This window comes from Macaca thibetana, chromosome 10 (assembly GCF_024542745.1).
Source record: "Macaca thibetana thibetana isolate TM-01 chromosome 10, ASM2454274v1, whole genome shotgun sequence".
Taxonomy (NCBI): Eukaryota; Metazoa; Chordata; class Mammalia; order Primates; family Cercopithecidae; genus Macaca; species Macaca thibetana.
The window spans coordinates 88,849,054-88,875,341 of NC_065587.1; the positions used below are offsets into that span (position 1 = coordinate 88,849,054).

General features: G+C 40.1%; 1 protein-coding gene across 1 annotated transcript in view; it reads left to right on the top strand.

The window, feature by feature from the left end:
• The window catches only part of CFAP61 (cilia and flagella associated protein 61), a 291,671-nt gene that overhangs the window by 102,781 nt on the left and 162,602 nt on the right, over positions 1 to 26,288 (top strand). Inside the window, exons 13-15 of the mRNA XM_050805793.1 lie at positions 2,359 to 2,498; positions 20,969 to 21,095; positions 24,370 to 24,447. Of these exons, the coding sequence (XP_050661750.1) occupies positions 2,359 to 2,498; positions 20,969 to 21,095; positions 24,370 to 24,447 (345 nt within the window). The remainder of the gene's footprint in view (positions 1 to 2,358; positions 2,499 to 20,968; positions 21,096 to 24,369; positions 24,448 to 26,288) is intronic.

The window sequence follows — 26,288 nt, forward strand, 5'->3', positions numbered from 1 at the left end:
TGTCAAGGTGTCCTGGGCTTCTGCCTACATTGTTGTCTCATTGTTCCCTAGGGATGGAGATCCAGCCGAACTCTCACACTTCTTTATTGAAGGAAAGAAAATGGGGAAGAAAGTTTTGAGGGACAAAATGTGTTTTTATAAAGACAGGCCTGTTAATTAAGTCAACAACTGTACTTCTTCAGTTGACTGATTTCAATAAAAATATCTATTGCTTTATATTTCCTGGATACTCTTTCTCATGAGGCAAAAACAAGTATACTTTAATTATTTTGTCTTAAAACTATGTGATGTTAAGTTTTATTTCCTCATTTTTATTATGATGAAGCTATGTAATAAGGCAATACGTTCTCCATCATAATTTTAATAAATTGATTATTAAGGCACTTTCAAAACAACGTGGATTACCCTAAACATAGGATTTACAAAGTTGGTTTCCCTCAAAGACTCCTCAAATAAATTTCACTAATTTTAATTATTTCCTATTTTAAAGTCCATGTAAAGGTAAATCTTTAACATTATAAAAGTAATGCTGGCTTTAAAAAGTTACAAGAGCTGTTTACATTTCAATTCTATTTGACTTCGGAACATGGACGACAGGAAAAAAATAACCTTGATTGCTTCATCCTTAATCCTTCAAATCCAAGATGAAGCAACTCATTATAGTTAGTCTCCCCCTCCCAGAGGAAGCCCACCCAGACTTGGCACCCAGTCCTTATTTTCAACTTGAGTATTTCAGCAACTTGACTCTCAGTTTCCCCAAAAGGAGTCCTGCTAATTTGCTAAAAAGAAGGAAGATAAGGTCAAACAATGATTCACTCCTTTGAGCTGCACAAATGTCCCCAGAGTTTTGGATTAGCACAAGTAATGCCTTCACAGGGTTCAAGAGGAGGCGAGATCCCAAAGGGACAAATTAGCTTTGGGAAGAGCAGGCTGCTTCTGCAGGGACCTGGCAGAGGATCAGGCAGCTGCGTGAAGCTCAGATAGCCTAGAGCAGCACTGTCCAGACATGGATTGTGGCCACATCGGTAATTCTGAATGTTCCAAGAGCCACAAGGAAAAAAAAGAAAAAGGAACAGATGAAGTTTATATGATAATATCTTTTATTTAACTTAATATGTCCCAATCCTGTTTTTAAAGAGACAGGGTCTCACTTTGCTGCATGCAGTGTCGCAATCATAGCTCACTACTGCCTCAAACTCCTTGGCTCGAGAGATCGTCCTGCCTCAGCCTCCCAAATAACTGGGACATGCCACCATGCCCAGCTAATTAAAAAAAAAATTGTAGAGATGGGATTTCGCCATCTTGCCCAGGCTGGGCTCGAACTCCTGGGCTCAAGTGGTCCTCCCATCTTGACCTCCCAAAGTACTGGGGTTACAGAAGTGAACCACTGTGCCCGGGCAAATGTAATCATTTCAACATATAATCAATATGAAAACTTATTAGTGAGCTATTTACATTCTTTTTCTCATGCTAAGTCTTTGAAGTCTAATATATATTTCACATCTATAGCACATCTCAATACAAGTACTGAATTTTCATCAGAAATAGTTCATCTGTATTTAGATGTTATAAAATTTACAGTTGGATAAGTAGATTCACACAAACCAAGCACACGTAAAACTTTTCCAGTAATGGAATTAAGTATCAGTTTTTTTTTTATTTAAATGAATTTAAATGAAATAAAATTTAAAATTTAGTTCTTTTGCCATACTAGCCACATTTCATTGTCTACTGTACTGACAGGGCAGGCCTAGAACAGGTGAATGACAGCCCTCAGGACATGCAGGACCTCTTGTGTCTACTAACTAAACCCACTGCCTAAGTTTAGTCATGCTCATGGATCTGTTCATCCAACTGGGATCATGTCATGATAAAATACATACACGTTGGTTTATGGATAATCACAGAATTTTAGAGCCAAAAAAGGCCGTAGTATCATCCTCCCATCTCTTCAGAGGAAGGGGCCACTGGTATAAGGTCACTTAGGAAGCAAGAGGCCTTTGCTAGGACACCATGCTACCTCACTGACTTTGTGACACAAGTGAACTTGCAAGTATGAATTGTCTTGGTTTAAAAACTACTTCCCCAGAAGAGTTATGCTGAATGACTGCCATTGTTTATAAGATTAATTTATTCAGGTTTCAGTGAGACACAAAGATACTTTTTCCATGCTCTTGTAGTTGCTTATTTCGTGAATTTTATGTGATTATTTTCCAAATTACAGGAAAGGTAATTTGAGTATCCTCTCCTTAATGAACACATTTTGCTTCTAGTTTTCTTGGTGTTTGTTAGAGAAATTTGTTTTTTGATTAATGGTTTTTTATTCTTTCTCTGTGTCCTGGTTTTTGATGATGTTAGGATAAGAACTTCTGTATAATTTCTCTGCCCCATCTCACCCCTGAGTTCATCCTCATCCAGAACTTCGTGAAAATGGTCCCTTTCAGCACCTGCACCCTCGAGCAGGACCTCTACGTCTTCCACCGGGCCGGCTTGCTCAAGTGAGTAGACACATGTTTGGCCACACAGCAATCCATGAAATTACAGAAGACAAGAGAACAAGGAGCTCCCTGCTATTTTAATAATTTATTTTAAAGATCATCTTTTATTAGAAGAGGGCTTGATTAAGTGATTTTAACTAATACATTTAGAGAAAGAATGGCACTTGAGAAGAGATTTGTCCTGTCAGATATTCAAACATAATAGAGCTCCACAACAATCAAGACAAGGCCACGTTCACTGATTCTGTAGGCAGAACAATGTAACACAAGAAACAGACCCAGTATAGTAGGAACTCAGTGTGCAGATTGAGCTTTGTATGTGAGTGTGTATATATAATACATTCATGACAAAGTGTGTGTCACAACAGTGGGGAAAGGAAGGATTCTTCTATAAATGGTGGGACAAAATGAAGATAGAAACTTTTTTGATACTCTATCGTAAAATAGATTCTCAGGTGATTAAAGAGTTAAATGTAAATATTGAAAAATTTTTAAAAGAGTTAAATGTAAATATTAAAAAATTAGAAAATATATTTACAGTGCTAGATTCTGTGCCAAGTTCTGGGAACACAATGGTGAACAACATACAGACATGGTCCCTGCCTTTTCAAGGCTTATGGACACACATTGTGTAAAACTGTAACTGTGATGGGAGTAACCAGTGTTGGACATGTGGTACTGAGCATGGAACATTGGGAGAGTTGGCCCAGCCAGATGAAGCTTTCCTGAGAAAGTAATATGGAGTGCTGGATTAGGAAAGCGAGTAAAGACTGACCCCTATCACGTCTCAGAATGAGAAAGTTCTTTTTAAAACATGAAAGAAAAAAATTAAGGTTTCTTATACTATACCAAGTTTTTTGAACCACCTGATTTAATTAAAATGTAACTGACCAACAGAAGGATGTTTTAAACAAATATGGCAGACAAAAGGTAGGTATATTTAATATATAAAGAGCTTTAATGAATCAATAAGAAAATCATTTAATTCCTAAATAGAACAATTAATAAAAGGCATGACCAGACTGTACAGGAAAAAAAATCCAAAAATCAGTGTATATTTAATATCTTCTATCTTATTTTTACAAAATATTCTGAGGCTCATCAAACTGCACACTTGAAATGAGGGCCTTTTATTGTATGTAAATTAGACCTCAATAAAGTTGACGCACAATCTTCTGACGAGAGGTTTGGTGGAGAAGCGTCAGAGAGCTCGCTCTGTAAGTGTTGTGTTAACCATTTGAGTGAAACTTTGAGAAACATCCTAGATGTTCACTTCATAATTAGGTACTGGTTAAATGAATTTTAGCAAATTCATTTAGTACATTATGATGAAGATTTGAAGAAATAAAACCAGATTTCTGTATCCTATGTGGAAAGATATCTAGGATGGTGAGAAAAACAATCAAACAACAATAGTACAAGTACTAATACTAATGATAATTAACATGTATTGAGGATTTGTAGTGTGCCAGGCGCTTTCTTAATAATCACTTTCCATGTATCAACACTCACAGTGACCTAATTAGTTAGGTATCATTATTCTCATTTCACAGGTAAGAAGACTGAGACATAGAGAGGTTGAGTAACTAGTCTACAGTCCACACAGCAGAAAGTGGCAGAACTGAAATTGGAACCTAGGCTTTTAGCTTACGGAGCCAACTCATGACCACCCTACATACTGTTTCCATGGCGTGGTTGGTGTAATCCCATCTGATTGCTGTAAAGTGTTCATAGGTAGCAGTCAGCACTATTGCTAAACTGTTGTATCAGAGTGACCCCTAAACACACTTGAGCCAGTTCTGTCTCTGTCCTGCAGTAGTCCAGACATGAGCACGTGGTCTAAGGAGACTATCAGCTTTTTTCCCATGAAACTGTCCAGGAACTGAAGTTCCTTCTCTTATTGCTCCTCCACTCCATAGAGCAAGGGTCTTTACCTAACATATCCAGAGAGAAGCATGAGGTCTGTGAATCTGGATGGGAAGGAAAACGACATCTTTATTCCACTAACCTGTAAGTGAAGTTTAGTGTGTCCTTCCATTGTGACTGGAGCTAGCAGGTCTCATAGTGTTAGCAGAAACCACGACTTTGTAGCCAGTGGAAGTGACAGATATTTTCATTCATGTTTTTGTTGTTGCAGATGTCTCAAAAATATCACATATATTTACCCTACTTTGAAATTTCAGTGATTTTATTCTCAACCAGAATTTGTTATTTAATGCATTAACAAAGAGGCACAGGCATTACTGTAACACATTTTTTAAAACATTTTGCTAACTGTGTTTCAAGATAATTTGTAATCCTCTGTGTTTTATTTTATGAATGTAGAAACATTTGTCTGGGAAGGAGTTCACAGCATCACCAGAGGGTTAAAGGGCTCTGTGGCATGCAAGAGTTTCAGACCCATGGCCAGAGTGGACTTTTCCTCCTTGTGCTCAGAGCTAGCTCCAAGCGCCGTAGCCACATTGCAGCCCACACGGAAGGGTGGAACGAGAAGTGGAGGAGGGGAAGCACTTTCCTCTCAGGGACATGAATCACCTCTGTTCATATTGTGTGCTAAGGAACTTGGTCTCATGGCCCTACTTAGCTGCAAGGGAGCCTGCAAGATACGTTGCTGGCAGGTTGGGCATGTGCCCAGTAAGAAACTCAGTTGATTCCTTAATTAAAAAGAAGAGGAAAAAGGATACTATGCGAACATTATATCTAGTTTTTATCTTGTGTATGTATAGAAGTTCTAAAAAGGTACATAGGATTTCATTAACCTTATATGCCTCTGGGAAACAGGACTGGGAATTGTAGGTGAAGATGGTGACTTTTTGCATTACATCTATCTGTTATGTTTGATTTTTTTTGTTTTAATTAATAAACTTTTTTTTTTTAGACAGCATCTCATTCTCTTGCCCAGGCTGGAGTGCAGTGGCACTATCATGGCTCACTGGAGCCTCAACCTCCCAAGCTCAGGTGATCCTCCCATCTCAGCCTCCCAAGTAGCCAGGACCACAGACCTGTGCCACAACACCTGACTGAGTTTTGTATTTTTTGTGGAGATGGGGTTTCATCATGTTCCCCAGGCTTATCTTGAACTCTCCTGGGCTCAAGCAGTTCACCCACCTTGGCCTCCCAGTGTTGCAATTACAGGCGTGAGCCACCACACCTGGCCAGTAAACTTTTTTTGAAAAGAGTAGTTTTAGGTTTACAGCAAAATTGAGCAGAAAGTGCAGAGAGTTCTCACAAGTCCCTTCTCCACCACCATACACAGACTCTTGCATCATGAACATCCGGCACTAGTTTGGCACATTCGTTGTAATCGATGAACCACCACTGACGTATCATTATCAACCAATGTCCATAGTTTACATTAGGGTTCACTGTTGGTGTTGTACATCCTATGGCTTTGGACAAATGTGTAATGACATGTATCCACTGTTATGATAGCACACAGAATAGTTTTCCTCTCCTAAACATCCTCTGTGCTCTGTCTGTTCATCCCTCATTTCCCACAACACTGTCAACCACTGGTCTTTTTACTGTCTCCAGAATTTTACGTTTTACAGAATGTCATAAAGTTGGAATCTTGTTAGTAGCCTTTTCAGATTGGCTTTTTTCACTGATTAATATGTTTTTAAGGTTCCTCCATGTCTTTTCATGACTGGCTAGCTTATTTCTTTGTAGCCCTGGATAATATTCCGTTGTCTGGATGTTCCACAGTGTGTCTACCCATTTATCTACTTGAAAAACCTCATGTTGCTTTCAAGTTTGAGCAGTTATGAATAAAGCTGCTATAAACATTCATGTGTAGGTTTTTATGTGGGTGTAAGTTTTCAACTTTTAGATGACTACCAAAGAGTGCAATTGCTGGATCCTATGACCAGAATATGCTTAGTTTTACAAGAAACTGTCAAACTATCTGACAGAGTGGCTGAGCCATTTTGCATTCCCACCAGCAGTGAATGAGTTCCCGCTGCTGCACACCCTTGCCAGCATTTGGTGTCATCAGTGTTTTGGATTTTGGCCATTCTAATCAGTATGTTAGTGGTACCTCGCTGTTTTAATGACATGTGGTGTTGAGCATGTCTTATATGCTTATTTGCCAACTGTGTGTCTTCTTTGGTGAGGTGTCTGTTTAGGTCTTTTGCCTATTTTTAAATGGGTTATTTCTGTTTGAATTTTTAAAAATCAGTGGGTGTGCAGTACTTCTGTGACGGAAAAATGTAGTTAATTTTTTCTACACTGAGATTTTATATTGTATTATGATTCAAGTAGAATTTTTAAAAATGTACTTTATACTCTGCATTCTTAAATGCATTGGTGACTTTTTTTCTTGGAGTTTTCACTCTGAATAAATCCAGTTGAATAAAGGCACTGGAGATGGAGAGCAATGAGATGATACGGATCTAGGAAGGGGTCATTGGTCTGGCTGTAGTAGCGGCCTTGTTCTTAGTAGCTTTAATTACATAATTTACATTCATATTCTTTTCTTACACACTCTTTTACTATGTCCATGCATTACTTTTCTTAAAAATAAAATCTCAATCTTTTAAATGATGAGACTTTCCACACTTGTCCGGGAATTAGTTTGGTTGCAGTGGAGCCCTGGCTTTTCTTTGTAACCTTTTTCAGTGCCAGCTTCTTTTTCTTGAATGACTTGCATTTAAAATTGGAGCTCCTGATGTATACCTGGGTTCTTTTCTGATTAAAGACTCAGAAGCGGAACTAGTTTTTGTGTCTTTCACAAGTCATGTGTTGTCGCAGTTGCCACCTGAGCCCTCATCAGGAACCCTCCTTCACAGCCTCCTCCAGTTTGTCGCCAGCACACCTGCCAGCCCACACCAGGTTCCCTGCCTGTGTGCTCCTGTAGCTTCTCCAAGTGCCATGGTTGTGCCCATTGCCTTTTTCCATTCAAGAAGCTATGCACGGTCCCATAGGGGAAGGCATCCCTCGAAACCCACACGCTTATCATCGTTAGGGGTGAACATGGCAGTGGGCAGTTGTTTTCTACAGAAAGCATAGATCTCCTCTTTAATTCTTTAAACCATATTCTAAGCATAAAAAGCTTTTTAGTGAAACCACACATTTAATGTTAAAAATGGTAGCTTTGCCTGTCAATATTGCTCAGTTCCTATAGGGAGTACAACATCGCTCTTCCCTTTGCTCTTTTAAAGTCCACACTCCTGCACCCTCTCCAGGCAGCTGATCTGATGGCGGCTGCAGGAGTGGAGGAGAGAAAGGACGGCAGCCAACCTGAAGAGGCTCCTACAGAAATGAGAAGGAAGAGCAACCCCCACCCTTACACCCCAGCAATGTTTGTATTTTTAAAAAAAAAAATGAGTTTACTAACAAATGAATTTGATGGAATTTCATACCACACAAAACGAAGTTTGGAAATGTGAGAGTGGGGGAGACCTTAAAGAAGACTTCCCATCACCTTTCTGGGTTCTTGGCATCAGTTACCCCGAAGTGGCAGTGCCTGCACAGGGCCATCCCCTTCTGTCCCCGCGTCCCCATGGCATTGTCTTTAAGTGCCGAGGTGTTTCCAGCCAGTCCCCTGCACCTGCGTGTCAGCCAGGAGTGCAAGAGGAGCTCAGGTGCAGCAGCCAGGGTCCTTTGTAAGTCAGGGCACTATCCAGTGATGCTCAGTGACATGCACCCTTTGTATCTGTGAGGACTCACACCTGGCTTTTAGAAAGTGAGACTTTATAAGAACTTGTTTGTCCCTTAAAGAAGGCCATCGGGGTGGGCTGGGCATACGGCCATCATGGACCGTGGCATATTCTTCCTTCTTGCTCCTTAGCACCTGGCTTCCCTTCTCAAGGTTACCTCATTTTACTCAAGGACAGTTCTTTCTTCATATGCTCTTCAGTTCCACTGCAGGTGTGGTCCAGGGATCGGCAGCAGCAGCATCTGCTGAGACTTTGCTAAAATGCAGAATCCCAGGCCCTGCCCCAGGTTTTCTGAATCTGTGTTGCTAACAAGTGCACCAGTTGACTTTCATGCACATTAAAAGTTTGAGAAGCACTGTAGGGGCTTCTGTTCGTTTGTTTGTTGTTTTTTGAGATGGAGTCTCACTCTGTCGCCCAGGCTGGAGTGCAATGTGTGATCTTGGCTCATTGCAAGCTCTGCCTCCCGGGTTTCATGCCATTCTCCTGCCTCAGCCTCCTGAGTAGCTGGGACTACAGGCACCGGCCACAATGCCCAGCTAATTTTTATTTTATTTTTTATTTTTAGTAGAGACGGGGTTTCACCGTGTTAGCCAGGATGGTCTCAATCTCCTGACCTCCTGATCAACCCACCTTGGCCTCCCAAAGTGCTGGGATTACAGGCATGAGCCACTGTGCCCGGCCAGGGCTTCTGCTTTTTTAATGAATACATCATCTGGTAGAAAAGAATTGTGATTTATTACAAAAGAAACTATCATCAGAGTGAGCAGACAACCTACAGAATACGAGAAAATTTTTGCAATCTGTTCATCTGACAAAGGTCTAACATCCACAGTCTACAAGAAACTTAAACAAATTTCCAAGAAAATAACAACCCCATTAAAAAGTGGGCAAAGGACCATGAACAGACACTTCTCAAAAGAAGACATTCATGCAGCCAACAAACGTGAAAAAAAGCTCAAAATCAAGCTCAAAATCACTGATCATTAGAGAAATGCAAATCAAAACCACAAAGAGCTAGCATATCATGCCAGTCAGAATGGCGATTATTAAAAAGTCAAGAAACAACAGATGCCGGCAAGACTATGGAGAAATAGGAACACTTTTACACTGTTGGTAGGAATGTAAGTTAGTTCAACCATTGTGGAAGAAAGTGTGCTGATTCCTCAGAAACCTAGAACTAGAGATACCATTTGACTCAGCAATCCCATTTCTGGTATATACCCAAAGGAATATAAATCATTCTATTTTGAAGATACATGCACGCATATGTTCATTGCAGCACCATTCATAATTGCAAAGACACGAAATTAACCCAAATGCCTGTCACTGATAGACTGGATAAAGAAAATGTGGTACCATAGAATACTATGATACCATGGAATACTATGCAACCATAAAAAAGAAACAAGACTACGTCCTTTGCAGGGACATGGATGCAGGTGGAAGCCATTATTCTCAGCAAACTAACACAGAAACAGAAAACCAAACACCACATGTTCTCACTTATAAGTGGGAGCTGAATGATGAGTACACATGAACACATGTGGGGGCCGGGAGGAACAACACACATTGGGGCCTATCAGTGGGGGTCCAAGGGGAGGAAGAGCATCAGGATAAGTAGCTAATGCTTGCTGGGCTTAATACCTAGGTGATGGGTTGACAGGTGCAACAAACCACCATGGCACACTATGTAACATATGTTTGTCCTGCACATGTATCCTGGAACTTAAAATAGAATTAAATTAATTTTTTAAAAAAGAATTGTGATTATCTGTCTTCCAAATACAGATTTTCTATAAAACATATAAGCCATACCTACTTTACTTTTTATTCTTTTATTTTATATTTATTTCTTTTTCTAGACAATTTTAGAAGTTTAAAGGCCACACCTACTTTAAACCTTTTATGATCTAGTAATTTTTTGGTACTGTTGAGTTACTAAGTTTCTTCTATATATAAATATAACCTTTTGGTTAGATTTGTAAGAATATGTGGACTCTAACTGTTTTACATATTTTTTTCTATTTATATCATAATGCTTTAATTTCTCTTGCTTGTTTCTAGTTCCTGGCCCTTCTTTTTTCATACACACTTTCCACCTGTGTTTTCCTAAAACCATTTTTTGCATTTCAAAATGTACATTAACAATGAGAATGCTTTCAGTTGGAAAGAAAAACCAACTCAGAATGGCTTCTGCTTTAGGACATGTACTGGCTCACATAAGTAGGATGTCTGGAGATAGGCAGGGCTTTAGGATTTGTATCTCCAGGGCCTTGGTTTATTTCCTTTCTTCCACCCTCCCTCCATCCTGAAATTGACGTCTATCACATTGACAAAATGGCCACTGGGTTCTGGGGTGCAGGAGGAGAGTACTGGCTGATGTCTGTTTTCCTTCTCAGAGACCCCAGCAAACCCCCTCATTCATCCAGTAAAATCCACAGCACTGACTGCAAACGTGTGCCAGTCCTATTCCAGGTGCTGGGGAAACAGAAATGATGCAAACAGATAGAAATTCTTGCCCACACCGGGGGCATTCTAGATGGTGGAGAAAGATGTAAAGGAAAGAGATCCAAATGCACAGTATGTAGGCACTGAGGGCGAACATGAAGAGTATAGCAGGTACGGAGAGGAGATCGGAAGCGCTGAGTGGGAGAGAGGCTGCCATTTTGCCTAGGGTGACAGGAAGGGTGGCCATGAGTAAAGACCTGAAGGAGGTGAGGAGGAGCCACTTGGGCATGGTGAGGGCTCAGGTCCTCTACACCTACTCTTTAAAAATGTATCATGTTCTTCTATTTTTTGCTTCACTTCTCTTGACATTTGGGATGAATTGTTTCTGCTCTTAAGTTTGGTTACTTTAAATTTCATGACCTCATGTTCTGGTCCTCCACCTAATTTTGTTCTTCTTCCCTTGGGAAATTATATTTGTGTCTGTCATCTGCCCTCTGGCTGTGCTGGTGAGCACTGGGACAAATTACTCATTCAGTCGTTAGTGATGGCTACCTCTTCTGTCAACACATTCCACACCCAGGTTCCCTCTCCTTTTGTTTAGTGACTACAGGCCTTTGAGATGAGAACATTTCCTAATGTTTATGTTAACTTGCACTTTAATTGTGAATAAATTAAATGCTTTCTTTATGATACATTTTCTTCATATATTAACCTCTAGGACATTTCCAAACTTAATACGGCGTGAGTGTGTGCTACAGATGATGATTCCTTTTCTATTTCAGCTGCTTGCTCATTCTTGACCTACCCACTGGCTTTTCTGTCCTCTTGTTTATTCATTAGTGGAGAACACATTCAGGTGAATTGGTCACCCACTCCATCTTGCCACCCTTTCACATGATGCTTTTCTGAAATTTGACATTTTAAATGTGGGGAAACGTTTCAGATGTATTTGGCTAACCAATATTTATTGTGCTAGGAATAATTTTTTGTAAATAAATATTTACTGCTGAGTTAGATCATACAGCCATCAACTTGGCTTGGTAAATAAAATGCATTTAGCTAGTTGTCCTTTAAGCAATTACTCCCCTCACCATTTCTGTCTTCTTTGCTTTTCTGTGGGTGACTCACACAGAAAGTTACCATTGTACCTATTTCAGGCCCGTGTTATTGTGGAGAGTGTTTTAACATCATCAGTCCTTGGCCCCTTCTGCTTTTAATCAGCCACCTTGAACGGAACCCAATAGAAACCTCATTTTTAATTTTGTGGGTTTTGTTTATTTATTTTTGATTTAAACTGAAATACTAATGACTATCAAATTGTTTCATGATTCTATTACAATGATCACTTCTTTGGAATTTAGAAAGACTCAAATCACTTTTTGTTCTCCCTGTCATTTCATTTTTATTTACTGGTATTAAAAAATTGCCCTATTTTCTGCAATACATAAAGGGCATCCAGATAGGAAGAGAGGAAGTCAAACTATTCCTGTTTGCAGATGACATGATCCCGTATCTTGAAAATCTCATAGTCTCTGCCCCAAAGCTCCTTAAGCTGAGAAACAACTTCAGCAAAGTCTCAGGGTACAAAATCAATGTGGAAAAATCACTGATATTCCTATACACCAACCACAGTCAAGCCTAGAGTCAAATCAAGAGCGCAATCCTATTCACAATTGCCAAAAAAAAAATAAATAATAATATACCTAGGAATACACCTAACCAATGACAGATGAAAGATCTCTACAAGGAGAACTACAAGACACTGCTCAAAGAAATCAGAGATGACACAAACAAATGGAAAAACATTCCATGCTAATGGATAGAAAGAATCAATATTAAAATGACCATGCTGCCCAAAGCAATTTATAGATTCAATACTATTCCTATTAAACTACCACTGACATTTTTCACAGAACTAGAAAAAACTATTTTAATATTCATATGGACCCGAAAAAGAGCCGGAATAGCCAAGGCAATCCAAAGCAAAAAGAACAAAGCTGGAGGCATCACCCTACCTGACTTCAAACTATACTGCAGGGCTACAGTAACCAAAACAGCATGGTACTGGTACAAAAGCAGACACATAGACCAATGGAAGAGAATAGAGAACCCAGAAATAAGCCTGTACACCTACAACTATCTAATCTTCAACAAACCTGACAAAAGCAATGGGGAAAGGATTCTCTATTCAATAAATGGTGATGGGATAACTGGGTAGCCATATGAAGAAGACTGAAACTGGACACCTTACACCATATGCAAAAATTAACTCAAGGATTAAAGACTTAAATGTAAAACACAAAACTATAAAAACCCCGGAAGACAACCTAGGCAGTACCATTCTGGACATAGGAATGGGCAAAGATTTCATGATGAAGACGCCAAAAGCAATTGCAACAAAAGAAAAACTTGACACATAGTATCTAATTAAAATGCTTCTGCACAGCAAAGGAAACCATCCACAGAGTGAACAGACAACCTATAGAATGGAAGGAAATTTTTGCAAACTATGCATCTGACAAAAGTCTAATATCCAGCATCTATAAGGAACTTAAACAAATTTACAAGGAAAAAATAACCCCATTAAAAACTGGGCACCTGTAGTCCCAGCTACTCAGGAGGCTGAGGCAGGAGAATGGCGTGAACCCATGAAGTGGAGCTTGCAGTTAGCCGAGATCATGCCACTGCACTCTACCCTGGGCAACAGAGTGAGACTGTGTCTCAAAAAAAAAAAAAAAAAAAAAAAGATACTGGGCAAAGGACATGAATAGACCCTTTTCAAGAGAATACATACATGCAGCCAACAATCGTACGAAGAAAAGCTCAACCTCACTGATCATTAGAGAAATGCAGATCAAAACCACAAAGAGATACCATCTCACACCAGTCAAAATGACCATTACAAAAAAGTCAAAAAATAACAGATGGCAAGGTTGCAGAGAAACAGGAATGTTTATACTCTGTGGGAGTGTAAATTAGCTCAACCATTGTGGAAGACAGTGTGATGACTCCTCAAAGACCTAAAAACAGAAATAACATTCCACCCAGCAGTCCCACTACTGAGTATATATCCAAAGGAATATAGATCATTCTAAGGACACATACACACACATGTTCATTGCAGCACTATTCCCAATAGCAAAGACATGGAATCAATCTAAATGCCCATCAATGGTAAAGTGGATAAAGAAAATGTGGTACATATACACCATGGAATACTATGCAGCCATAAAAAAGAATGAGATCTTGTCCTTTGCAGGAACATGGATGGAGCTGGAGTCCATTATCCTTAGCATACTAATGCAGGAAGAGAAAACCAAATACCACACATTCTCACTTATAAGTGGGAGCTAAATAATGAGAACACATGGACACCTAGAGGGGAACAACAGACACACTGGGGCAAATCAGAGGGTGGAGGGTGGGAGGAGGGAGAGGATCAGGAAACCTAATTAATGGGTTAAACTAGGCTTAATACCTGGGTGATAAATAATCTCTACAACAAACCCCCATGACACAAGTTTACCTATATAACCAACCTTCACATGTACCCCTGAACTTCAAGTAAAAGTTATATGTATATATATATAACTTTTATGTGTGTGTGTGTGTATATATACATATACACACATTTATGTGTATACATTTATGTGCATATATATATATAATATATATACACACACACACGCATAACCTTGTAAGTGTCTAAAACAATTCATCCACTCAATTTGGTATTGAAAAGTTGTGTTAAATCTTTTTCCTTCCACTTTCATATATGATATTCTACTTTATCGTGTGTGTGATCTGATTAAATACTGGAAACTCTGATCCTTGAGGTCAAAGTCAGCCAAAAACAGGGAGAAGCAAACCTCTTGTGAAGCAGGTGACCCAGACTGCAAGACTCTCAGGACTCAAGAAGGGGCCAGTGGGCGGGGCTTCATCACTTCTTCACGGAGAGGTGTCATTTCCTGAGAACTAACAGGTTAGAGCATTTAAGTACATCAGAGAGAGAAAGCATAAGAGAGAGGTGACCTGGAGAGGTAAAGCCTTGGGAAGCCCTCCAGATACCTTGCTTTTTCTGTGGATAGAAGAAGCCATGTGGATGGGTAATGAAAAACATAGCTAATCTCCCTCACTGATTCAGGGTGGCTTTAGAACCATACTTGCACCCTAGGGAAAAGAACGCTAAACTCTTCTGGTTACTGAGTACACATTTGCTTCTGGGAAGGTCAGGCAAGGTATGTGGAACAGATAGAGGGAGGTGGGAGTGTTCTCCTTCCTGGCTATAGGCCAGGGGACTGAAAGAAGGGAGCCACCATAATAGCTAAAATGAAAGAATGACTAAAATGAGAGAAGCAACTTCCTATTTGAAACTTGCAGAGAGATGAAAATAGGGCCATGTTTAGGTGCATCCAATGAGCCACCATCTTCTGAGGTCCTGCCAGGCCTAAGTCAATACATAATCATTGAAGCAGACTTTGTTTTATTGGATATTTATTTAGCAGATTTAAAGTTCATTCCACAGAAGGTCTTGGTATCATTTTATAGACCCTCAATGAATAAAGCTTTATGATTTATCTGAGAATAGGGCAAGAAATAAAGATAGCTGCTTGATAATTTGACAACAGTATTCTGTTGGTATAGATGACATGATATATATATATATATTTGAGATCCATGTCATTTTAATTAAGGATTCTAATGAGTGTTTTTTGTTGAGAATAAAATAGTATGCATCCTGACAACTTTGTCTTGAAGTCATTGTATTTTTCAAGGTGCTTTCTCTAGCAAAAACACAGATGAAGGTCTCCATAACAATTGGTCTGCTTCTAACCTCATGTGCCTTATTTAAAACTTTAAAGAATTTCAGAATTATTTCTCAAAATATGGTCTGGAGTCAATAGCAGTTCAGCTCCACGAGAGCAGAAATTGTGGATTGTCTGTTTCCCTGATGTATCCCCAGCACCCAGAACACACAGGGCACACAGCAGATGTTTAATAAATATTTGTGATGGAGTGAATGAATAATTCTTAATGAATCCATGTTAATCCTTGATTTTAAGGAAATATGTCTTAAGAGTTTATTTCTTACATTTATTCATTTTTCACTTTTTCCTGCCAATTGCTGTGTAGAAGCAACTAGAAGCAATTAAAAGCAATTTACTTTGTAAAGGAAATACCCATGTAGCAACAAGTATGTGTCCCGTTTTTGTTTGTTTTTTTGTTTTTTGCTATGAGAATGCTTTATTAGGCAAAACCACATACTATGAAAATGCTTTAAAATGCAACAGGTGGAGATGTGAAGACACAAAGAACAAGTGCATAGTGACACACGGCTATCAGAACACACTAAGTAAAGAATCCACACCTCTTCCTCCCTTTACCCAGAAAACAAAGGAGCTACACCACCTCCTCCTCAGGTCTCCCACATCTCATTCTAGTTAAAGCAAAAACAAACAGGCTGCTATTCTCAGCACCCACTGTAGGAGGAATAGTGTATATACAGCCACCTTGCCTCAGAGCCTGCCAAAAAAAGGTCACATGTGGAATAAGACCTACATTCGGAATTTTTTTTTTTTTTTTAGATAGAGTCTCACTCTTTTGCCCAGGCTGGAGTGCAGTGGCATGATTTCGACTCACTGCAACCTCTGCCTCCTGGGTTCTGGGTTCAAGTGATTCTGGTGCCTTGGCCAACCAAGTAGCTGGGATTATAGGCGTGAGCCACCATGCACAGCTATTTTGTATTTTTAGTAGAGATGGAGTTTCACCATGTTGGCTGGGCTGGTCTTGAACTCCTGGTCTCAAGTGATCCTCCTGCCTTGGCCTCCCAAAGTGCTGGGATTACAGATGGGAGCCACCTCACCCAGCCAGCCTACATTCTGCTTTTTGAGCTGAATAAAAACCTTTTGGGAGATAGTTCTCAGAGGCAAATACAGACAGAGAGAGCAGCCCCATCCAGTAGCAATACACTCTGAGCCACATGTGTAATTTTAGATTTTTGAATAGCCACACTAATTTAAAAATCAAAAAGTAGGTGAAATTAATTGTAACATTTCTTATTTAACCCATTATATCCAAAATATTATTGTTTCAGCATATAATCAATATTTAAAAAGCACGAATGAGATACTTTATATTACTTTTTTGTACCAAGTCCACAATTCAGTGAATATTTTATTCTTACAGCACATCTCAGTTCTGAGTACCACATTTCAAGTGTACGGGCTCTTGTACTGGACAGTGTCATTTTAGAGGAGGGCACAAACATACTGCCATTGCCTGTTCCTCCCCCTGAAATTCTAGGAACAAAGGAAAGCTCTGAAATATTCCTCTTTGGTGAATATGAATAGCAGAGATGAATGCAAAATGGTTGTGACCCCTAATCACCAGTAGATTTCCATGGACAGACTGTTGAAACAATGTTTGCAGTTTTGTGCTCCTTTGCAGGAAGATAGCCCCATGTCCCACTGAACATTTATTGGGCACCACTGTAGGCTACAAAAAGCCCTGGCCTTTTGGAGTGGACCATGATATGGTCTGAGCTTCAAGCCTTACTGGGGGAAGATGTCCACTTACTCTCACTTTCCAGTCTAGTATCCAACAACACTCTTTATAACTCAGTTATAGTATTTATTATATGTAAAAAAAGAAAAAAAAACAAAAAGACATGTAAAAAGCATGGAGAAGCTCTCTGGCTATCTCCATGCAAGCTTCATGATTAGTTCACTTAACAGCTATTTATTGAGCATCTACCATGTGCCAGGCATTGCTCTAGCCATGAGGTGGCAGCAGTGAGCAAATAGACCAACACTCCCATCTTTGTCAAGTTTTATTCTAGTGGAAGGAGACAAACAGTGAAAAAAAAAATAAAGAGAAAGTAGGAAGTGCTGTGGAGAAAAATAGAAAAGGGAATGAGGTTGGAAAGTCAGGGTCCAAATTTTAAATAGGGTTTCAGGGTCATTGAGAGGGTGAAGTTTCAGCAAAGACTCAAATGTTGAAGTGATGGAACAGGCTCATAGATTTGCTGGAGGAGAGTTACAGATAGGAACTTCTGATGAGGTAACCTCTGATGAGGTAGGAACTTCCTCAGGTAAGAACTTCTGATGAGGCAGGAACTTCTGATGAGGTAGGAACTTTCTCAGGTAGGGAATTCTGATGAGGTAGGACCTTCTGTTGAGGTAGGACTTCTGATGAGGTAAGAACTTCTAATGAAGTAGGACCTTCTGTTGAGGTAGGAACTTCTGATGAGGTAAGAACTTCTAATGAAGTAGGACCTTCTGATGAGGTAGGAACTTCCTCAAGTAGGAACTTCTGATGAGGGACTATGTCTGGCATGTTTGAGGAACAGCACGGTGGCCTGTGCCGCAGAGCAGGGAAACCAAGAAGCCAACTGTTTGGAGATGAGTCAGAGCAAGCAGCAATCCCAGAGGGAGGGCACAGGGAAGGAGGCTGTGGTCGTGAGGAGTCAGGGAGGGGGCTGTCAGCCAGTGTAGAACTTTGGCTTTTACTGGGAGTGCAAGCTTATGCTCGTCAGTGTAGCAAAATTATGGTAATTATTAGATTCCCTGCTGAATCGTGTTTGTTTAATGAAGCTCATATATTATAATCTTATGTATCTTACTTTATTCATTTAAAAACATTCTGAGAGGGGCCGTACACATAAAAGAGGGTAAGAACACCTCTATTGCTGGGAATTTGAGTATAAGAGTTTTGTGATCTGACTTAACATTTGATAAGCATTGCTCTGGCAAATTGGTGGAGGATGGCTTGTCAGGGACAATGGCAGAAATGTGGAGAGACACTAGGATGTTGTTCCAACAACCGAGGAGAGAGGTGGTGGAGACTGGACTAGCATTGGAGGTCTTGAGAAGTCGTTCCATTCTTAGATGCATTTTGAAAGTAGAGTCAGCCCAAAGTGAGGCTGAAAGAGAGGTGTGCAAGAAAACAGATGAAGCCAAAGGTCTGAGCCTGAACCACTGGAAGGATGGAGTTGTCGTTACCTAAGACAGGAAAGACAGCTGGCTGGAGGGCTTTGGAATGGAAACAGTGAGACAACTCTTAGATGGCCGTGTCTTTTTCATTTGGGGGATATAGCGTACTTTAGCTGAAGTTTGTCCAGATCTTCCACAGTATCTTAAATGTGTTGTCTGACACCAGTTTCTGAGAGAGCTCTACCATATTAAACTCTACCAATATGATGGTAAATTTCAAACTCTTCTCATAACCCTGTCCATTTTTACTTCAGTATCCTGGAGCTTTATTGTTAGACACCTATAGATACGGTATTGTTATGTCTTCCTAGTGAACTTTTATGATCAAACAAAGACCTTTTTCTCATGATTTTTGCCTTAAGATCTGGTTTATGTGATATTTATATAGCTATGCCAGCTTATTTTTTTTTGCTATTAGTTGCCATTCCCTTTTCCTTTCAATTATTTTGGCATTATATATATTTTTTTGTAACAGCTTTATTGAGATGTAATTCACATGCCGTACAGTTTACCCACTTCAAATGTACAATTCAGTGGTTTGTAGTAGAGTTACAGCATTGTGCAGTTACCACCTCTATCTGGTTCTAAAACATTTGTATCACCCAAAGGACACCCGGTACCTATCAAGCTGTCACTCCCATTCTCTTCTCCCCTCAGCCCCCAACAATCACTAACCAACTTTCTATCACTGTAAATTTGCCTGTTCTGGACATTTCATATAAATGGAATTACACAACACGTGCCTTTTTGTATATGGTTTCTCTCACTTTGCACAATGTTTTAAAGTTCATGCATGTTGGCGTATGCGTCAGTACTTTATTTTCTTTTATGGCTGAATAGTTTTCTGTTGTATGTATAAACCATACTCTGTTTATCCATTCATCAGTTGGTGGGCATTTGGGTTGTTTTCTCTTGGGCTATTGTGAATAATGCTGCTATGAACGTTCATGTACAGGTTTTGTGTGGATATATGTTTTTAATTCGCTTGAGTGTTTGTCTAGTGCTTTTGTGGTCTTGTTTGTTACATTTCCATCTTTAATCCACTGAACTAGATTTTGGTGTAAGGTGGTCATATAACAAAGTTCTTACCTTTCACTTAAAATTGCCCATAAACATTATTAACATGGAGTTGTTCATCTTTTTATTAGTTAATTATAGATATAGATATTGTTCTTCGCAAATAGGATACTTTGTTCATAATATGGAAGCATGTATTAAAATTTAAGCACAGATGTTCCCTACAGTTGACAGTTAAATAGATTAGGATATTTTATTGTATCAGCACAAGGAGGAATGGAATTGTCCCATTGAGTAATAATACCCTAGTAACTGCAGAGAATTCACTGCAAGGCCAGCTACATAATGTACAGGACCCACTGCAAGATGAAAATGTGAGGCTCTGGCCTCGTGTGGAGCAATCAGTCTCTCCTTCCCATGAGCTCCAACCCATGGCAAACAGGCATCCAACCAAGGGCTTGCACCCTCTGCACCAGGATGCACTGAACCCCTGGGTGGAGGATGGGTAGGAGGTGCACACTGAGTTGCTAGCCGAACATGCCATGGCACTGCCTGCCCAGGGTGGGGACAGCCACCCCCTTGGTCTGACCAGAGACTCCATGTGTCATGTACCTGACTCATGAGCCTCTCTATACCCTTGTCCAGGAACCCCACTGGGTGTTGGCTGAACACGGGCTTCCCCCAACCAATGCAACCAGTGTCACCCTTGGCAGAAGGAGGAGGCAGCTGTCATGAGGCAGGAATGGGGAGGCTCTCTAGGGCCCAGGGTGCCAGGGGCAGGGAACAGGTGGGAGAAAAGCATCATGGAGAGACCGTGGGGTACACACGTGAGCCGAGGCTCCAAGGCCCCTAACATGCTCCATTGTGTCACTTAACTTCACTTAAAAACATGAAGTGAAAGATAAAATTATTAAGAATTTTTGAACGGTGGCCTCAGAGCAATAAACTGTGAGTGTGAGGCTCTACAAAGCACACAGCATTGTGTGGGTCCCACACCCGTGAAGCCAGCCCTGGTGCAGTGTGACTTCTTCCTAACATAATTTAAAAAAGGATTTTGACTCTGTTTATGAAATAAATCATAGTGCTGTTGTAAACTAAATATTTAAAGTGTCTCTGTGTTGTCTTTGGTTAATGGCATTATCAGTGATATTTACCTTATTCTTCACACGTTTTTGTGTTTCAGGTTTTCTATAATGAAATGAGTTACTTTTACAATTACTCAAACCCCAATGTTATATAAACATACTTTACTGGATATTATTTTATATAAGTGTGATATGTTACAATTCTGTCTCCATTTGTGGGGGAATACATATTTAGTACTTTAACTTAAAAATATATTCCTCTCCTTACCCAGGTCCATTCATATAAGATTTGCCACTTTCTTGGATACTCCTGGTGTGGAAAATCTTGTCAGCACCCTCATGCTGAATAAAAGCATATTGGAGGACTTAGACCGTTACAACAAGGCTCGCAAAGACCCTGTAAGTACGTGATATGACCAGACCTCAGGATATGGGACCATTGTGATGACCCATGTAGATTCAGCCCTGAAACTTCCTTGGATCTGAGTTGGAAAATCATATGGCAGGGGGCAGTGGAGATAGAGTTAGAAGATGGGAGCAGAAGAGGAAACCATGGAGACTGGGACTTAAGGAAGTGCGACCATTCTCAGTGGGGATCCCCCAGAGGGATCAGACACCCAAAATCCTTCTCATGAAGATAGAAAATTTGGACTTGATCCAAACAATCATATCAAAATGAGATAGATCCTATTTTTGGGGATAGGTAGATACAGTATGACCGTGGTTAGGGAAGGGTAGCTTAGGAATCCATGGGTATCTGGTGCCCACCTCAGCAGCACTGGGTACCAGATTGAGGGTAGTGGGACCCTATTTGAGCCTATTGAATGATGAGTCTGACCAGACCCTTTTGTTGAGCTGGCTGCATGCCCCAGGATTACATGGCCTGGGAAAGATCCTGCATGATAAGTGTTGGGTTCTCTTTCTAGTGTAGTAATGCATGTATGTGCTATGGCAAAAGTCAGGCTTATGGCAGTCTATAAATTAATACTGCTATCTTAAGGGCCATGCCAGTTAATCTAACTACACATGGAAAGATGCAGATAGTTAAAGAATATTGTGCATAGTCACTTTTTTGATACATTTTATTTTGAACAAAATTTATTGAGGTATAACCAATAAACAGTGTGGTGGATTTCACAATTTGCATACACCATGTAACAAGCACATTTTAAGAAACAGACTAACCACAGCCTGCCGGAAGTTCCCCGATGCCTCTACTCAGGCCTTTCCCTAAGTTAATACCACCTCACTTCTAAGATCAGAGATTGGCTATGCCTATTTTTGAACTCTGCATAAATGGAATCATACCACTTGTTTTCTGATATCAAGTTTCTTTTGCTCAGCAATATGTTTGTAAGAGTCATTCATATTATAGCATGAAGTATTTTATGGCATGAATATACCACCATTTATGTCTTCATTCTACTGTTGAGGTCATTTGGGGAGTTCCAGTTATTCATTCTTTTGGAAAAAAACCTTTTAGTTAATTTTTAAGTCATCAGAAGGAAGACACCAAACACCTAAACATAATGGTGTATATACAAATGTTCACTATTTACGAAGGCATCAGAGTAAACTAAAATACAACTTCCCTTCAGCACATGGTATTTGCTTTGGTTTGTCTTGGACTCTTTGTTTCTTCATTTTTTGCTCCTTCCCTCCTGGCCCTCTAAGTGGTATGAGGTCAAGCCCTGGTTCTCAAAGTGTGGCCTAAAGAATCTTGGGGGCCTCTGAAACATGGATTTTCTGGGAGTCTGCAAGGTAAAAACTGTTTTATTCATTTTTCACTGTGTTGAGATCTGTACTTACGATGCAAAAGCAATAGCAATGGTGGGTGAAGCCAGTGCCACCTCAGAGTAGGTCACAGAAGTGGCAGCAAATGTCCTAGTGGTCCTGGTGTTCTTCACCCAGTAACTACCGAAAGAGCAAACCACAGTGGAATATCCCTGCAAAGCCATCAGAATGACTGAAACAAAAAACAGTGATGCCACTAGTTGCTAAATGCTGGCGAGGATGTGGGGAAACTGGATCTCTAGTGTTGCTGGTGGGAATGTAGAACGGTGTGGCCACTCTGGAAAATATTTTGGCTGTTTAATTTTTAATTTTTATTTTTATTTATTTGTTTATTTTGAGACAGAGTCTCGCTCTCGTCACCCAGGCTGTAGTGCAATGGCGCGATCTTGGCTCACTGCAACCTCTGCTTCCCGGGTTCAAGTGATTCTCCTGCCTCAGCCTCATGAGTAGTTGGGATTACAGGTGCCTGCCTGTAGTTTTTGTATTTTTAGTAGAGACGGGGTTTCACCACATTGGCCAGGTTGGTCTCGAACTCCTGGTGTCAAGTGATCTGCCTGCCTCAGCCTCCCAAAGTGCTGGGATTACAGGTGTGAGCCACCGTGCCCAACCTTGGCTGTTTATTTAAAAACTAAAACTCCAACTATTTTATGGTGTAACAATTGCACTTGTGGGCATTTGATCCAGAGAAACGAAGACTTTACACTAATGTTCATAGCAGCTATTGTCAGCCCAGATATCCTTCAACAGATGAATGGTTAAACACACTGTGGAACATCATGCCATGGAATACTACTAAGCAATGAAAGAAATGAACTCTTGATACATGTATCGGCTTGGATAAATCTCCAGAGAATTATACTGAGTGAGGAAAAAGCTAACCCCTACAGGTTATATCCTCTAGAGTTCCATTTATATGACACTTTGAAGTGATAATATTTTAGAAATGGAGAACAGGTTATTTGATGCCAGAGGTTAAGGATGTGGGGAGGATGGGGACAGAGGGGACAACTCAAGGGATTTTGTGGTATTAGAATTCTTCAATATTCTGACTACAGTGGTGGATACATAAACCTATAGAGGTGATGAAATCATGTGAAACTTCATACACCACACACACACACACACACACACACGCACAATTGTAACAGTGTTGGTTTCCTGCTTGTAGTATTATACTGTGGTTATGCAAAATGTTATCATTAGGGGATACTGAACAACGTGTATAAGAAATTTCTGTTTTATTTCTTACACTGCATGTAAATCTACAAGTATGTCAATTAAAGAAAAAGGAAAGGAAAAGCTGGTTTCACTATGGAATATCCTTGACGAAGCAGTAAAATTATTAACTTTATTAAGTCTCAACCCTGAGGCCGGGTGTGGTGACTCACGCCTGCAATCCTAGCACTTTGGGAGCCCGAGGTGTGTGGATTCTTTGAGGCCAGGAGTTCAAGACCACCCTGGGCAACGTGGTGTAACCTCGTCTCTACTGAAAATACAAAAGTTAGCTGAGCGACTGTAGTCCCAGTTGCTTGGGAGGCTGAGGCACAAGAATTGCTTGAACCCCGGAGGCGGAGTCTGCAGTGAGCCAAGATCATGCCATTGCACTCGAGCCTGGGCAACAAGAGCAAAACTCCATCTCAAAACTGATAATAATAATAACAATAATAATAATAATATCTCATGGGGTTGGTGTGAGGATCCAGTGGACATAGGGAGGGCGTTTAACTTACTACCTGACCCAAAGTAGGTGTTGATAGATGCTTGTTCTGTTGTTGTTGTTGTTGTTATGTGAACGTGGTTAAGACCCACTGTTGCCTGCTTACAGAAATATTCATAGCCATACTTTTAAGGGTCTTAAAATATATGCTTATCTTTTCAGGATGGAACACTGCTGCAGGCATTTGTAGCTGAAGTTGCGGAACAAATAGTTGGTATTGCAGTGATCAGAAATGAAATGGTAAATTGTGAAGTGGATATTAATTTCTTTGATTGTGCCTTGCTATATCATGAATTAGCCCAAATGCCCCTTTTGGAGTTGTACTTTTACTTATTTAATGTGAATGCCTCCTTTTTCTGATGGATACCATCATCATCTGCCTCTGTCCCACTTGGAGAACTTGCAATTCTCCATTTTTTTGCAGTTCACAATATTTAATATATTACAAAGACTACATGAAAACATTCTCACCCTAAAAACTCAGATAACTTTCCACCACCTATACACATATTGATATATTCCATTACTCTCCCCGAAGTATTACTACTGTAGTGATGCATTTATCCTTTCCAGCATTCTTCTTTGCACTTGTTACATATATCATATATGTGTGTGTATGTCAAATGGAAATGTCATTTTATATTTTCCCAGTGCACAGCCAGCTATTTCAAAGCATTTATTACTGAATAGTCCATTCTTTCCCTTTTGATTTTAAAATGCTGCTTTTACGTTTATTAAATTTCTATATGCCTATGTCGATTTTTAAACTCTCCTTTTCCATGGATTTATCTGTTGATACCTATTGCATTATCATGTGCTTTTATATCTAGTGGAGGAGTGTTCTCTCATTTGGTGTCTTCTAAATTTTCTTATTTTTTTTTCTTGGCTATTTCCTCTCCCAAACCTTGTAATGCTTATTATTAATATAGTTGTACCTGTGTGAATTCTATAGAACAATTTAGGCGGAATTGACATTAAAATATAAAGACTTCCCTACTAGGATCATGGATCATGGATTTCTATGTTGTTGTTGTTGTTGTTGTTTAACTTTTTGGGTTCTTCAGAAACGTTTTGTGGCTTCTTTCATGTGGTTTTCTTGCATCATGTTTTGTGCCATACGGGTTTTTGTTTGTCCTGTGAGTCCACTCTCCACCTTTCTCCACCCTGTTCTGTCCCAGGGAGCCTGACCGATGGGCACAGCATTATGGGTGCCTTTGCGTTTTGGCTGCCCGTTGGGTTTGGTGGATGGAGAGCCCTGACAGAAGGAGGAGGGGACAGTGACGTCTGATGCCTCAGCAGGCTGATCTCCACTGAGTTCCCTGACATTTCAAGGCAGCCTCTTCATGATGCTCTCCTTTTGGATTCCTATAACCAGCCCTCCTCCTGTGCCACCCTCTTAGGGTGGGAATAGCTTGCAGTTGCTGTGGCACAGTCCCTACTTATCTTCTTACACCTGCCCCATCCTTGTAAATATTTCCTTTGTTAAACCCGCCTCCAATTATCCTTATCTGATCATACTGTTTCCTGCTGAGACCCTGACCTGACACAGTTCTCGACATTGATCATTTATTTCTACGTGTTTTATGATTTCTCTTGGTATTCTGAGTATACATTTTTTCTCATATTTTCTAAATGTTTGTCTTGTGTATGGGAAAACTACTAGTGTTTGTATTTTTATCTTGTATTCAGTCACCTTTATGAAATATCTTTGAGCTTGGAAAGTTTTTCAGCTGATTCTCTTTTCTGCCGCAGCATCACCTCTACCCTATTCTACTGGTCAGAGCAGTTAGAGGGCACGCTCAGACACAAGGGGTGGAGGCGGACTTCTCTCAATGGGGGTGTGGCAGAGTCACTTTGCAGAAGAGCATGAGGGATGTGGGATGACAGGTACTGTCCTGGCGGTCATCTTAGGATTCTTTGGATAAGAGAACCTGCTACACCTTCCTTTTCAATATTTATACCTTTAGTCTTTTTCCAGTTTTAGTGTATGGATAGAACAACATTGAGTAATAGTGTTAGTAACAGCTGCCTCTCTGGTGTTTTTGATTTTAATGGAATGATTCTGTACTTTCCTCCATTTA